Source organism: Oncorhynchus nerka, linkage group LG13 (assembly GCF_034236695.1).
Source record: "Oncorhynchus nerka isolate Pitt River linkage group LG13, Oner_Uvic_2.0, whole genome shotgun sequence".
In the NCBI taxonomy this organism is placed as follows: Eukaryota; Metazoa; Chordata; class Actinopteri; order Salmoniformes; family Salmonidae; genus Oncorhynchus; species Oncorhynchus nerka.
Genome location: NC_088408.1, coordinates 30,850,870 through 30,867,084, shown reverse-complemented (window position 1 = coordinate 30,867,084; position 16,215 = coordinate 30,850,870). Strand labels below are relative to the sequence as shown.

The 16,215-nt window shown below is 40.6% G+C and overlaps 1 protein-coding gene across 1 annotated transcript; it reads left to right on the top strand.

Annotated features, from left to right (window-relative positions):
* Positions 1–14,370, top strand: LOC115139352 (adhesion G-protein coupled receptor F2-like). The gene is made up of 19 exons (XM_029676624.2): positions 1–178; positions 1,357–1,403; positions 3,110–3,170; positions 5,363–5,375; positions 5,620–5,748; positions 5,862–6,014; positions 6,117–6,181; positions 6,826–6,884; positions 7,026–7,156; positions 7,520–7,756; positions 7,913–8,146; positions 8,255–8,395; positions 8,603–8,796; positions 9,083–9,262; positions 9,764–11,080; positions 11,177–11,218; positions 11,325–11,360; positions 11,684–11,749; positions 11,976–14,370. The coding sequence occupies exons 2-18, from the start codon at positions 1,366–1,368 to the stop codon at positions 11,732–11,734; spliced, it is 3,081 nt and encodes a 1,026-aa protein (XP_029532484.1). The 5' UTR covers positions 1–178; positions 1,357–1,365; the 3' UTR covers positions 11,735–11,749; positions 11,976–14,370.
* Positions 14,371–16,215: the final 1,845 nt, after the last annotated feature.

The following is a 16,215-nucleotide window of genomic DNA, read 5'->3' as shown; positions in this document are numbered from 1 at the left end:
GTCGTGCTGCTTTCAAGCATTTTCCCATTTACTTTAGTCAGACGCAGCCTGTTCACTGTGAGCATTCAGCCTACCCCGATGGTCTCCTGGTAGACATGGATTACAAACTGCATCCCACCTTTTGATCACTAGTTTCACAGGTCAAACCCAGGTTTAAGAGCAGATTGCTCGAGGCAAGGTCAGTAATCTCCTCTTATTGAAAAGCTATTATCTTTCATCATTTCTATGCACTGCATTTACAAATGGTTCATACTGCTTAATACTTGGGGGTTGCCCTGTATATTCTTATTCAAATGTATGCCAAGTTGTGGTTTGAAAATACATTTTGAAAGAATATGAAAAAAATGATTGTGTCAATGAAACATCTTATTCCATGAATATTGTGACACATTTTTATTTGGTAACATTTTAAGTAGTCTAATAATTAGTTAGTCTAGATTTCCCAGGCCCAGATTTACCCTACTTCTGGATTAAGAAGTACTTTCAATTGAGACTCTCCAGTTAATTTTTTGCTCACAGTCTTTTCAAATAAAGTGAACTTCAATAGACAGAAAATATAAAGGTCTGGGGCAATGTAACCCCAGACCTGGTGTACCATCTCATTAATGCTCAAATGAATGTCATATTGAGAGTACAGATGACTTCAGCCGTCAAGTGTATATAGGCTGCTTCTGTGTAGTCTTCTGTTCCATTCACACTAACCTGGTGTACCATCTCATTCATGTTTAAAGTCCATAAATTAATGAGTAACTAGGCATATTTCGTTTTTATGTGTTGTGATACAAAAACAACCTCTTAACGGACCATGATGTTTTGTAATTACTGGATTTAGTATCAACATGGTGACCAAGCTGACTGTGTAGGTGTGCTGAGCTATTACTGCTTTTTGGGGTCTGTTCGGTTTCGGTTCGATTATTACAAAAAAAACACGGTTTTCAATTTCAGTTTTGATTAGACATTAAATACACTATGCATTACGTGGGTTAAATGCTGGAACACTGAATAACACAATTAATACAAGTCCCGTGATGGTAGTGACTGCCCATTACTGCTTATCACTAATTAACCGTAATTTAATCACATTACTTGACTTTAATAAAATATTTGTTTTATTTGATGACTTCATTATTTCATTCCAAGACATTATCTCATCTCTATATCTCATCTCTTTTATGACTCTGAATACCAGCTACGAATTACTTAGATCATGTATTTATAGGCTCGCCAAACAACTGATGAACAAGTATAAGCAGGCTTGCAATGAATTGTGGTCTTTGTAGTTAATTACTGCTTTAAACTATGTTCAACTCCCTACTACATCGCACAGTTCAGGAATCATCTGATTTATCTCTACAGAAACTGCACATGGAGCTCACAGAAAACAAGAACAAAATGGAATTCAAGTAAGTGAACTGATGTCGGTCATTTAATCAAATCAAATGTGTTTATAAAGCCAATCTTACATCAGCTGATATATCAAAGTTCTGTACAGAAACCCTGCCTAAAGCCCCAAACAGCAAGCAATGCAGGTGTAGAAGCACGGTGGCTAGGAAAAAGTCCCTAGAAAGGCCAGAACCTAGGAAGAAACCTAGAGAGGAACCAGGCTATGTGGGGTGGCCAGTCCTCTTCTGGCTGTGCTGGGGGGAGAGGAACCAGACTATGAGGGGTGGCCAGTCCTCTTCTGGCTGTGCTGGGGGGAGAGGAACCAGACTATGAGGGGTGGCCAGTCCTCTTCTGGCTGTGCTGGGGGGAGAGGAACCAGGCTATGAGGGGTGGCCAGTCCTCTTCTGGCTGTGCTGGGGGAGAGGATCCAGGCTATGAGGGGTGGCCAGTCCTCTTCTGGCTGTGCTGGGGGAGAGGAACCAGGCTATGAGGGTGGCCAGTCCTCTTCTGGCTGTGCTGGGGGAGAGGAACCAGACTATGAGGGTGGCCAGTCCTCTTCTGGCTGTGCTGGGGGAGAGGAACCAGACTATGAGGGGTGGCCAGTCCTCTTCTGGCTGTGCTGGGGGGAGAGGAACCAGACTATGAGGGGTGGCCAGTCCTCTTCTGGCTGTGCTGGGGGGAGAGGAACCAGACTATGAGGGGTGGCCAGTCCTCTTCTGGCTGTGCTGGGGGGAGAGGAACCAGACTATGAGGGGTGGCCAGTCCTCTTCTGGCTGTGCTGGGGGGAGAGGAACCAGACTATGAGGGGTGGCCAGTCCTCTTCTGGCTGTGCTGGGGGGAGAGGAACCAGACTATGAGGGGTGGCCAGTCCTCTTTCTGGCTGTGCTGGGGGAGAGGAACCAGACTATGAGGGGTGGCCAGTCCTCTTCTGGCTGTGCTGGGGAGAGGAACCAGACTATGAGGGGTGGCCAGTCCTCTTCTGGCTGTGCTGGGGGGAGAGGAACCAGACTATGAGGGGTGGCCAGTCCTCTTCTGGCTGTGCTGGGGGGAGAGGAACCAGACTATGAGGGGTGGCCAGTCCTCTTCTGGAGGAAGAGTTGTTTTAAAAAAACAAAAAATAACCTCAAGTAAAATGTTGATAGTCTTCTTTAATTAATAAACACGAGCAAATACATGTGCTGTGGTAGTGTAGTTTAAAGAAACAATGGCCATGTGAATAATTGAAAGGACATACAATGTACATAGTAAGTTGATTGTTCTATGTTTTATTTAATGAGCAGAGATTGATTGACAAGGATAATTCAATGCGTCAACAGGACAAGCTCACCACCTGCTGTGTCTGTATTATGGGGTAATGCAAAGTAATGCAAAAGAAAGTTTGACTAGCTAATTTTGGACTTTGTATACTTCAGGAAAAGGAGCTCAGGAGATAAAAGGCTAATTAATAATGATCATGACCTATATTCTTTACAGCAGTATCTACCTCAGAGTGAAACATAAAAGAAAATAAACCACCTAGAGATGGACAATAAAATCTGAATAGAATAATAAAAGCAACAACTAGCACGGACTCAAATGAGACAAAAATAAAACAGTAAAGTCGATAATAAGAACACCAATGGGGTATCACTACAGTATCACTATTGTCTGTCATGAAAATTGATGTTTTAATTCATTAATGTGTCCAAATTGTTGAAGCAGTGTAAATCTTCTTTGCTTCCATCAGACAAACGATGTGGGCCAGAGCGGTTATACTTTACTGTGGCGTGGTATTCCTCTACCACCAGGTAAGCAGTACAGTTGAAGTCGGAAGTTTACATACTCCTTAGCCAAATTCATTTAAACTCAGTTTTTCACAATTCCTGACATTTAATCCTAGTAAAAATTCCCTGTCTTAGGTCAGTTAGGATCACCACTTTATTTTAAAAGTGTGAAATGTCAGAATAATAATAGAGAGAATTATTTATTTCAGCTTTTATTTCTTTCATCACATTCCCAGTGGGTCAGAAGGACCAATTAGTATTTGGTAGCATTGCCTTTAAATTGTTTAACTTGGGTCAAACGTTTCAGGTAGCCTTCCACAAGCTTCCCACAATAAGTTGGGTGAATTTTGGCCCATTCCTCCTGACAGAGCTGGTGTAACTGAGTCAGGTTTGTAGGCCTCCTTGCTCGCACACGCTTTTTCAGTTCTGCCCAGACCTTTTTTATAGGATTGAGGTCAGGGCTTTGTGATGGCCACTCCAATACTTTGACTTTGTTGTCCTTAAGCCATTTTGCCACAACTCTGGAAGTATGCTTGGGGTCACTGTCCATTTGGAAGACCTATTTGTGACCAAGCTTTAACTTCCAGACTGATGTCTTGAGATGTTGCTTCAATATATCCACATAATTTTCCTACCTCGTGATGCCATCTATTTTGTGAAGTGCACCAGTCCCTCCTGCAGCAAAGCACTCCCACAACATGATGCTGCCACCCCTGTGCTTCACGGTTGGGATGATGTTCTCCCCCTTTTTCCTCCAAACATAACGATGGTCATTATGGCCAAACAGTTCTATTTTTGTTTTTATCAGACCAGAGGACATTTCTTCAAAAAGTGCGATCTTTGTCCCCATGTGCAGTTGCAAACCGTAGTCTGGCTTTTTTATGGCGGTTTAGGAGCAGTGGCTTCTTCCTTGCTGAGCGGCCTTTCAAGTTATGTCGATATTGGACTTGTTTTACTGTGGATATAGATACTGTACTTTTGTACCTGTTTCCTACAGCATCTTTACAAGGTCCTTTGCTGTTGTTCTGGGATTGATTTGCACTTTCGACCCAAAGTACTGAGCGGTATGACGGCTGCGTGGTCCCATGGTGGTTATGCTTGCAAACTATTGTTTGTACAGATGAACGTGGTACCTTCAGGCCTTTGGAAATTGCTCCCCCTGATTAACCAGAATTGTGGAGGTCTACCATTTTTTTCTGACGTCTAGGCTGATTTCTTTTGATTTTCCCATGATGTCAAGCAAAGAGGCACTGAGTTTGAAGGTAGACCTTGAAATACATCCTCAGGTACACCTCCAATTGACTCAAATGATATCAATTAGCCTGTCAGAAGCTTCTAAAGCCATGACATTATTTTTGGGAATTTTCCAAGCTGTTTATAAAGGCACAGTCAACTTAGTGTCACCCCCTGACCTTAGAGAGCCTTTTTTATGTCTCTTTTTGGTTTGGTAAGGGTGTGATTTGGGTGGGCATTCTATGTCCTTTATTTCTATGATTTGTGTTTCTATGTGTTGGCCGGTATGGTTCTCAATCAGGGACAGCTGTCTATCGTTGTCTCTGATTGGGGATCATACTTAGGTAGCTCTTTCTCCCTCCTTTCAGTGTGGGTAGTTAACTTTGTTTGTGGCACTTAGCACTGTGAAGCTTCACCGTTGTGTTTGTTACTTCTTGTTTTGTTGGTAACATTTGAAATAAAAAAGTAAATGTACTCTCACAACGCTGCACCTTGGTTCACTTCTTTCGACGGCCGTGACACTTAGCGTATATAAACTTCTGACCCACTGGAATTGTGATACAGTCAATTATAAGTGAAATAATCTGTCTGTAAACAATTGTTGGAAAAATTACTTGTGTCATGCACAAAGTAGATGTCCTAACCGACTTGCCAAAACCATAGTTTGTTAACAAGAAATTTGTGGAGTGGTTGAAAACAAGTTTTATTGACTCCAACCTAAGTTTATGTAAACTTCTGACTTCAACTGTACATTGCAGTAGTACATGAAATGAGCCAGTTGGACAATTTACACAGTAGCCATGGATGTTAGTCAAGTAAACTAAGTAAAGATAAGCACCGATTAAAAATAACATATATGGAGGGAACCTAATGAATGTATCTTATTTCAAAGATGAATTCTAGTGGACATATGTACTTATTGACCCTTTGATGATGAAATCTAACGTCTCTCTCTCTCTCTCTCTCTCTCTCCATTTACACAGGCCTTAGCAGTGGGTGAGTTATTTGATCTACAGATTTATGTCTGAATACATAACAAACCAAGCAGGTTACTCTCTATGACGAGAACTAGAAAAGGGCCACATGAGGACAAGTGAATTGACTAACTCTCTCACACCAGCAGATCTTGAAGACTCTTGAAGACCCTCCCCAATCATTAGAATTAGCTGCCGAAAAGGCTCTCTTGCACATTTGCCTAAACTAAAATACAAATGTTCCTTTGTGTCACTGATTGTTTTAGATACCTACATGGCTGAGTTCATGGTAGAGAGCAATGTTACATTTGACATCTCTGGTACTCTATCATCGATCAAGGAAATAACCACAGATAATGGAAGTATGACCATTGAACTGCTTGAACTAACAGCGGGTACAGTATCGTTATTTCTACCAAATATGGTTTGATAGAGAAATGTTCCTCTATCAGTGTTTTTTCATCCGTAGTCTGATTGTTGTTGATGGATCATGTGTGTTTCTGTGTAGAATGTGAAATTGTTGGGGGTAATTCTGAATGTAACTGTTCGACAACGTACATCTGGAGCAACGCAGTGTGTGACGAGTTCCAGTGCTGCAATGGCTCGTCTTGTAATGCAAATATTTCTGACTTGCCAGCCTTCTGTATTCCCAAAGTGAAAGGTATTACTGTTGATACTTATTTTTACTTCCATTATTTGATATGATCAATAGGATGGATAACACTGTTGTCACAATTCTAATGTTTTGTTTTTGTTTACATAGTTTTCTTTAATGGAACAGTCACAGTGGAAAAAGTATTTAGTGAAACTAATACTATCAAACAACAGGTACATTTTCATTTTTACATTTAGGGAATTAAAATCTGATGAAATAGTATAATTTGGTTTAGATTCAATTATTCAAATGTATAACGACTTAAAGAAATGTATATACACTCCTCCCGGGTGGCACAGTGTTCTAGGGCACTGCATCGCAGTGCTATCTGTGCCACCAGAGACTCTGGGTTCGTGCCCAGGCTCTGTCACAGACGGCCGTGACCGGGAGGTCCGTGGGGCAACGCACAATTGGCCCGGACGGGGTTAGGGAGGGTTTGGCCGGTAGGGATATCCTTGTCACATCGCACACTAGCGACCCCTGTGCCGGGCCGGGCGCAGTGCAAGCTAGCCAGGTTGCCAGGTGCACGGTGTTTCTTCCGACACATTGGTGCGGCTGGCTTCCGGGTTGGATGCGAGCTGTGTTAAGAAGCAGTGCGACTTGGTTGGGTAGTGTTTCAGAGGACGCATGGCTTTCGACCATCTCTCCCGATGAGACAAGATAGTAACTACTTACAATTGGATACCATGAAATTGGGGAGAAAAGGGGCTAAACTTTTTTTTAAAGAACAAAAAAAAGGTGTAAATACATTTCTTATAATGTGAACATGTAATACATTATATTTAATCTTGATTAACACAATTACTTTTTCTCTCAGCTCACAGAGGGTTTTCAACAATTAAATGGGTTTGAGGGCCTTAATGTATCTGGACCTAGGTAATACATTCAACATTTATTATAGGATATATTCATTCCTTAATATTTGGCAGAGTGCTTGTTTTTCTCCCCAAATATGCAACATAAATTTTTGTTTTTTTCTCCCTTTCACCCATTGGCAACTCAATATTGACACATAAGGGGTGATGGCCACATTGTTGATTTCAAAGTGGATGTCAGTGTCATATTTCTGACTAAAACAATTACAAAAATAACAGCTGACCTGGAAATGACTGTAGGCTCCTCTGCCAAAATATCTGTTGAAACATCAGGTAAATGTCCTCCCTCTTCCATTACAGTACAGTCCTTTCACATAGTGATATTAAGACCACGAGGAGATCTGCCACATTAGGCTCAGATAAGGCACAGGAGAAAATACTGTGTGAAAATACTAGTGAAAATGGAGTCTCTGTACACTCCAATCACATGCAATTTCAGAGTTGCAAAGCTTTTGGTTATGATATGATAACCTATGGACCATACAAACAAGTGCAAAGACAGTATGACATTAAGAAATGTAGCAAGAATTATGGTATGAAATTGATTAGGATATGTTGGTAATGATTATGTGAAACGTGTAAAGATCTATTGTATTATTTATTGTATTGATATTGTATGTCTCTACTTTTCCACAGGATTTGTAAGCATTAAGTATCCAATGAACAAAGTACCATACCGCTCAACACCGACGCTGAGTTGCACATTTAAAGAAACAACATTTGATGAAACAGATGGCTCTTGGAACTGGAACTTGATAAAGGGAAGTGAGACATTTGGTCTGAACACTGGAACCAGCATAACCGTGACATTCTCAGAGGCATCACCTAACTGTACCACAGTCCAAATTAAAAAGTTGTCAGGGAACTGGGCAGGTGTGTCTGAGAGACCTATGATGCTTGCCAATATAAATCGAGGGAGTAGGATTATATTTCCGGTTCATGTGGTTATTGTAAACAGTGCATCTGTTCGATACTGAAATAGACCTACTGATATGATCCTGTTTATTGCTTTTTTTATTGCTTCTAAAGGAATGTATAAGTGTGGATTTTCCAAAGGATCCATTGTGCACGCAGCCTCTGCAGAGTTGAAGGTAGCCCTGCTACCAGATCAGATCACCATGACGAGTACCCCACTGACTGTAGAATGCCATGATATAAAACCTCAAAGTGTGATGGTCAGCGCAACCATCGAGAACAGCACGGAGATGTACAATGTTACTTGGTCATACCAAGCTCAAATGGAACTCCCAATTTCATCCTCAGGTACTCTTTATGAACTGTGTCTTGAACTTTGTATCACCTTATTTCTCTTTGTGCTCAAAATGTATAAAGTTGCAGTAACTTGAGAAAAATGTCAACATTCTTTTCTAGTCTCGCCAGCGGGGACCAGCTACAGCATAACTCCAAAGATAAATTGCGAGCAAACAGAATTACCGCATGTTTTCACAGTCAAATTTACAAACCAGGAGAACGAGACTGAAAGTGCAAGCATAACTATACCAGTGATTTATGGTATGTTTAGGTTGTATGAGTCCTTTGAATGAATTTGCTTAATCCTCTTCATCCTTTTTGGACATAACGCCACTTTAACAATTCACTTAAACACATTTGAGTGACAGTACTAAACTTGTATGGTTTATTTATACAACATGTACAAAAATGAAGTGGATGTTTAGTTCTTATTAATACTCCTCACTGACCAACGCTTGTTTTTATCAGCTGAGGAAAAGGAGATGGCTTGTTTAGTAGACTATCTTTGGCCAAAAACCCCAAAAGGTGACACTATTGTCATCCGACAATGTGAGCCGAGGAGAGTGGGGTATAACGAGAGGACATGCAAGGGGCCTGCATGGATGGATGTGCTGGATAACTGTGTCAATGAGGAACTTAATCAAATTCTCATTTCAGCAGCAGTGAGTATGGCCTTAAACCTCCTGCAGTCATATAACTCTCACACTTTCAAGTTGATATGGAACATTGGTAGTGTTTTGGTGAATGTCTATGTTGTGAGTAAAAGCGCTTGCATTCTTGCATTACAGTAATATGATAACATTACTCACGGGTTGGTGATGAATCACATTATTCAACTACATATCCAGCCACTGGAATAATGTGACTATCATTAAAATGTTTTAGGCCTGTAGAATGTGTTGGTATTGCAAAGAAATGTACTATTCCATGCGTGTTGTACCATTCCAGAACTTTAGAGAGGGACTTGGGGCCACACAAGACATTGCTCGTGAAATATTTTCTGGGTTGAAGAACAACACAGTTGCTGACACGAACAGCTCAGTTGCTGATTTGAATGCATCCATCAGTATTCTGGATGTCATGTCTGAAGCATCAGAAACTATCACCCTGGATGAGTCCGTTTTAGATGTGAGCCATTCTGTTTTTTATTTGAGATAGATTACTCTTTATAGGAGCAATCTGCTGTTGATACGTCCATTTGACTAAAGTCATGATATGCTGAAGCAATGATATATAGCCATTGATTCTAGAAAAATATAACATATAAATGCTTATGTAACTTCAACTGTCTTACCCCATCATAACCCAAAATATAAGCTTGTTTACTCCAATGTTTGTAAACAATGTAATTGTAAACAAACACTGTACATCTGGAGAATGGTTCAAACTATAATTTCAGTGTCTGCATCCATAGCTCTCTCTTTGGATTTGAGAGTGGCTACATTCCTCCAGCTCCATCCCTGAGATATTGTCCAAAACAGTTGCACTTTGTTATTGTTTGAACTGCAGATTGCACCTTTAAACTGTTGCCAAATATTGGGTGATTTGCACATACCCCAGTCAAGAGTTATACTGCTGTCCACAATATATCTCATACAGAAACATTAATTTGTCAAATACAATTCACAGGTTTTTCTTGATGCAGCAAGCAACATGCTGAATAACCCTTGGAAGGCAGTCAACAAAACCATTGAATATGGAATGTCTTCAAAATACCTCAAGTCTGTCGAGGGTCTAGTGAAGAACATCAAAATGAATACCAGTAACGGAAATGACACCCCAAATCTACAATTCAAACTCTGCCGAGCTCAAAATAACTCATCTTGCAATCGAACTGTGTTTGGCGTTGAGGTCAAATTGGCCCAGTCCTCAGGAATAGTCAAAACTGTGGGAGTAAAAAACCTGGTTGACAAATTAAACAATTCAAAATTCCCATACAGTGAGTTCCCTAGCATTGTGGTGTCAGCCACACTGCAAAACAGTAACGACTCCAAAATAGACATCAAATTGGACTTTCCCATCAACCAGTCAATGTCTCGAGACTCTAAAATCCTCTGTGTGTTCTGGAACACCACATTAAAGGAATGGTCTGAAGAAGGCTGCAAGTGGAAGGAAATGGTCAACAACAAAAGCTACTGCGAGTGCACCCACCTGACCTCCTTCTCAGTGCTCATGTCCAAGACCCCGGTGAACCTACCCTTTCTGGATGAGATTACCTACGTAGGCCTGGGCATGTCCATCTGCTCCCTTATTGTCTTCCTCTTCATCGAGGCGCTGGTGTGGTCGGCTGTTGTGAAGTCCAACCTCTCACACTTCCGCCACACAGCCCTGGTCAACATCTCTCTATGCCTTTTATTGGCCGACTGCAGTTTCCTGGCCTCCTCCATCCCCAGCATCTCTGATACCTGGTGCCTCATACTGACCGTGACCAAGCATTTCTTCTTTATGGCTATGTTCTGCTGGATGCTATGCCTCAGCGTCATGCTAATACACCAGCTCATCTTCGTCTTCCACCCGCTGAGGAAGAGGGTGTATCTGCTCTTGTCCACCGTCCTCGGGTACGTCTGTCCCGCAGTGATCGTGGCAGCTACCTATGTGTACTACAAATACACAGGAAACACCTACCACAACACAACAACCTGCTGGCTCATTTACGATGGACTTCTGAAAGGGTCCATTCACGCATTTCTTCTGCCCATCGGGACGATCGTTTTGATGAATCTGTTCTCCATGTGTGTTGTCATCATGACTCTCCTAAAGTCCAGTGTCCCTGATGGAAGTAAAGCCGACGAGAAAGAGACAGCCAAAAGCATCCTGAAAGTGGTCGTCTTTTTAACACCAGTCTTTGGGATAACATGGGTTTTGGGATTTGTTGTGCTCATTGATATCAAGGGTATGATGGGTGTTGTGATTCATTATGCTTTCACCATCACAAACTCCTTACAGGTACTTTTTCATCCATTTTCCATCACAAATATTCTTGTCTGAAACTATTGAGTGAAAAAATACCATTGTATTTATTTATTGTGTCCATTTTTTCAGGGCTTCTTCATTTTACTGACTGGATGTTTTGCAGAGAAGAAGGTATTTGTCAATCATTAGGGATCTTATGTGATTTAATAGTGTGTTTCAACAGTGAACTCTGCATACTATGTACTACCACTACTGCTTTTTGTCATGTTAATACCAGGTGCGAGATGAAGTGTTGAAAGTCATCTTGGCTGGGGTGAGTTCTGCTCTTATAGTTGCTTTTGTCTTCCCATTCATTTATAGAGCAGGAACATGTGTTTACATTTTCTTTAAGTTGCTCTTATACCTGTGTAGTAATGCTATACTTATGCTAGTTACGACATTGTAATTACATAGTACTATGGCAATTGTTCTGTAATGGAACTGAATTCCTTTGTAATTAGAACGCAAAGCCAATTAAAGTACAATATACCAACATTGTAATACCAATGGCGTTATTATAGAACGAACAGTGTTACTACACAGAAAAGCAACTTAATGTCAAGTGTTACTGAAAGCTCAGATCACCTCTCTTACCAGGCACCTACTCCCAAAGAGAAAAGTGAGAATATGAAAGTCCCCTTCAAATAAGTGATGAACATCAAGGTTTGTACAGTCTTGATAAAGGACGAACACGCCTGCAGCTGACAAACACATGTAATTTAATAAATGCAATTAACTCTTATCTATTACACAATGTTTTACTCTTCAAGCCCTTATAAGTTAAATCAGACGTGTTAGTACTGGGCTGTAATAAAAGCCTGCATACCTTAAGGGTCTGCAGGATTGGGGATTGAAGAACACTGTACTCATCATATGTTTTCTACCTCAGAGAACTAGCTATATACTGGATCAAGCTATATACTGGATCAGGACCAACCCACCCATCTGCTACTACTCTCACCCAGAGGGAAACATCCACCTGGTTGGTTCCTCAAAGACAGTGATGGCTGGGGTTTAGGTGGTGTTTAGACAGGTCTTATCATGATTTCATTATATTATGTCAATAACATATTAAGTTTCATGTTAATTACTAAACTCATACACATTCATCAATTGCTAAACACATCTTTGTGATTTCCTGGAAACATTTGTATTCCTATTTTCTACAAACAGTACTGTAGCATACTTTGACGTCAGAAGAGATGTCATAATATTACTGCTAATTTGGTCAATGACATTTCGTTATATGATTTATTAATTGAGTTGACCTGTACTTGCATTATGACTGTAGATTAAATGTGTAAATCAAAGTTATTGTAATAAACAATAAGGCCGGGATTCAATCAGAGGGGTGCTGTAGACCAGGCCCGGTCTTGGCTGTTCTGCCACCCTAGGCGAGACAAAAAAATTGTTGCCCCTGCAAAACTAGAAAAGTCCCAGGAAGAAAAATGACGTTCAAAACACTTTCACAATACGTATTTTCCAGAAGTTGAAATCAGGTACATTTTCAGGTCTGAAAGAAAGTTGAAAATAAGTCATTTATAGATGCCTATGTTTGGACCAAATCAAGGCCGGTCCAGACCGGACCAAATCTGAACCAAGCATAGACGTCAATTTTTGGGGCAAATCAAGTCTGGTCCAGACTAGAAAAATCTGAACCAAACATTGACGCCCATGATTGGTTCAGATTTGGTCCATCTACGTGGTATGCTTACCGTTTGTAAAACATGTCGGCGTAAAGGCCGTGCTTATTGGGGTGTAGCCTACCATGTCAGCACACAATGGAATCTTATGAATGCCCATCCATGTGATAGGCCTACCTATTAGTTCTGATTCCTATGACTAATCAATTTGGCTATTTAAGCTCTGAATATCAGCTACCCAACTACATCAGGAGTTATCCTGAGCCTATTTGCAATGAGAATCAATGAGTTTACACAGAGGGAAATGTGGAAGTATGTTTGTTTTTTTTGCTCGTCAAAAATTATGGATACAAACTTGAAACCACTGGACCGAGTTTGGGAAACACTGTTGTAGAAAAGCACATTGCCTAGCGACAAGGTGTCTTTTAAAGGCTATTTCTGCAACATTTGAGGATATTTCATTCATTGTAAACACTGGAGATATCGTCTCAAGCGGGAAATTAGCTTCAAATGCACTTAAATTGCTGAGCACTTGTAAACAACGCACCTTTGATTGAATCCTGGCCTAATTGTTATTTAATTTAACGCTAGAGTAAAATCTATGGTGAAAACTGATTTAGGCCCTGTCAATATTTTAATCCATAGTTTTATCCCTCCTCCCAAAACCAATGTGCCTGTTCAATGTGTAACCTGAAGTTTTTTTGTGCTTTGTGTTTTATCTTTTAAATGTTTGCGTTATGCTTTTTGAACCAGGTCTCTCTTGCAAAGTACATTTTTAATCTCAATGAGACTAAGGGCTCTATTAAATCCGTATCGCGGAAGTTCAGAGTTACAGTGTGATTAGCCAGAGACTGCATTCACGATAAATGTCAGGTATACTCTCTCTCTGGCCTCTAGGTAACCAGACTGCTGGTTATTACTTACACCTGTCAGCCATCATTACGCGCACCAGCGCTTATTGACACTCACCTGGCCTATTTATGTCACTCCCTTTGGTTCCTCCCAGGCGCTATTGTTTCTGTTTCAGTTTCCTGTCTGTGTGCTGTTAGTGTTTCTTGTTTTGTATTATGTTCCGTTTATTTATTAAATATTCACTCCCTGTACTTGCTTCCAGACTCTTAGCGCACATCGTTACAGAATAACGCCTCACCTAAGGGAAGCAACAGGGAGTGTTTATTTTTTTGTGTTGGAACCGGGGATTGTCAGGCTCTCACTTCTCAGCCGGCTCGCGGCTTTGGCCTCTAGGTCACCAGACTGTTGATTATTACGCACACCTGTCACCATCGTCACGCGCACCTGTGCTTATTGACACTCACCTCCTTGATTACATGCCCTATTTATGTCACTCCCTTTGGTTCCTTCCCCAGGCGTTATATTTTCTGTTTCAATTTCATGTCTGTGTGCTGCTAGTGTTTCTTGTTTTGTATTATGTTCGGTTTATTTATTAAATATTCACTCCCTGTACTTACTTCCTGACTCTGACTCTCACGCCTCAGCCAGCTCGTCGGGCTCCAATGCCTCGGCAGGTTGTCAGGCTCTCACGCCTCAGCAGGTTTGTCAGGTTTCCGCGATCGGACCACTCCTGATCCTGATTTGTATTATGTTCCGTCTATTTATTAAATATTCACTCCCTGTACTTGCTTCCCGACTCTCAGCTCGCATCATTACAGAAAATGCTGCATATTTCGGCTCAAATGGGAAATTACCTTTACATTTATATTGCGCAATCTGTAACGCTTCAGTAATACAGATTGAGGAGAGCCCTAACATGTGGCTGTAGAGCAAATGCATGTAGGTAATAGAATGAAACTAAGATTAACTAGCTTTACTAGGGGAAGGGTAGTTTCTCAATTAGTCTATGGACTAGATTCAATCTGGAACGTGGAAGATCATTGTTAGAGTGCGATTGACATCTTAAGGCTATGTTTCCACGTTCGCGGAGACTGAATTCACACTAAGACGCTGCATATAGTGGTTCAGTCAGAAGTGACCTATAAATGTCAATCGCGCTGTAACACAGATCTTCTGCGGTCTGGATTGAATCTAGCCCTATGTTAATAATGATTTATTACATTCTTATCTGTATTTGTGTGTTCTTTCAATCATCTCATAATCAATTAAATAAATCAACAGAAATCTCACAAACAATTATTTTATTCTTGAGCAACTTGCAACAATGTTGTTTTAGTGCATGTATGTACAATTACAAGTGTCCAAACCAAACAAAAACATATATGTTTTTTTTACATACAGTTGATACCAGGGCTGGCTCCAGGATGACATCCCCGAGGGGGCATTTTAAATCCATGTGTGTGTGTGTGTGGGGGGGGGACAACTAGTATTGCTTTAGAACTCCAATAAAACAAGGTAGATTGGTCCTACTACTGTTCAAATGTACATAAATGTATCTGAAATGTAGCCGTACACATCAACAACCTATGCTTTATAGAATAACACAGTTATTCAGTTAACTCTGCAAATGGCACTGCTGGGTGATCTGAAAGTCATAGTCAATCGATCAAAAATAGAATAATACTTAGCAAAAATGTTTATCTTTAATTTATATTCTGTAGAAACTATGAGAATAGAAAGGGTCCAAACTTGTGTGAAACATCACAGCGAAGTTAAAAAATATATATTGCAAAAAGAACTGGATTGTTTATGAGATAGATGGGAGGGCTTGAGGGTAGTTGAACGATGGGACTAAAAACAAATAAAAGATAACTATTGTCAAATATACTGTGTCCTGAAAATGTAGATAGTATGTACAGAATAAAATGGAAGTAGAAGCCTTAGTGTTGTTGTCCATTAGTTTACTCCAATTATGGGAAGGGTGGTAGGGTTAGGGGAAAATAAAAAAGTTAAATATATTTAAAATATATATATATACTGTATACACAGTACAAGTCAAAAGTTTGGACACACCTACTCATTCCAGGGTTTTTCTTTATTTTACATTTTTCTGCATTGTAGAATAATAGTGAGGACATCAAAACTATGAAATTGCACATAGGGCATCATGAAGTGACCAAAAAAGTGTTAAACAAATCCAAATAGATTTTATGTTTGAGATTCCTCAAAGCAGCCACCTTTTTACTTGATGACAGCTTTGCATACTCTTAGCATTCTCTCAACCAGCCTTGAAAGAGTTCCCACATATGCTGAGCACTTGTTGGATGCTTTTCCTTCACTATGCGGTCCAACACATCCCAAATCATCTCTATTGGGTTGAGGTCAGGTGATTGTGGATCCCAGGTCATCTGATGCAGCACTCCATCACTCTCCTTGGTGGTCAAATAACCCTTACACAGCCTGGAGTTGTGTTTTGGGTCACTGTCCTGTTGAAAAATAAATGATAGTTCCACTAAGCGCAAACCAGATGGGATGGCGTATCACTGCAGAATGCGGTGGTAGCCATGCTGGTTAAGTGTGCCTTGAATTCTAAATAAATCACAGACAGTGTCACCAGGAAAGCATCATCACACC

Coding starts and splice junctions, on each gene's coding strand:
- LOC115139352 (XM_029676624.2), top strand. CDS start 1,366: ATGGAGCTCACAGAAAACAAGAACAAAATGGAATTCAA. Junction 6,182..6,825: donor CTAATACTATCAAACAACAG/GTACATTTTCAT, acceptor TTTTTCTCTCAG/CTCACAGAGGGTTTTCAACA. Junction 9,263..9,763: donor TGGATGAGTCCGTTTTAGAT/GTGAGCCATTCT, acceptor TACAATTCACAG/GTTTTTCTTGATGCAGCAAG.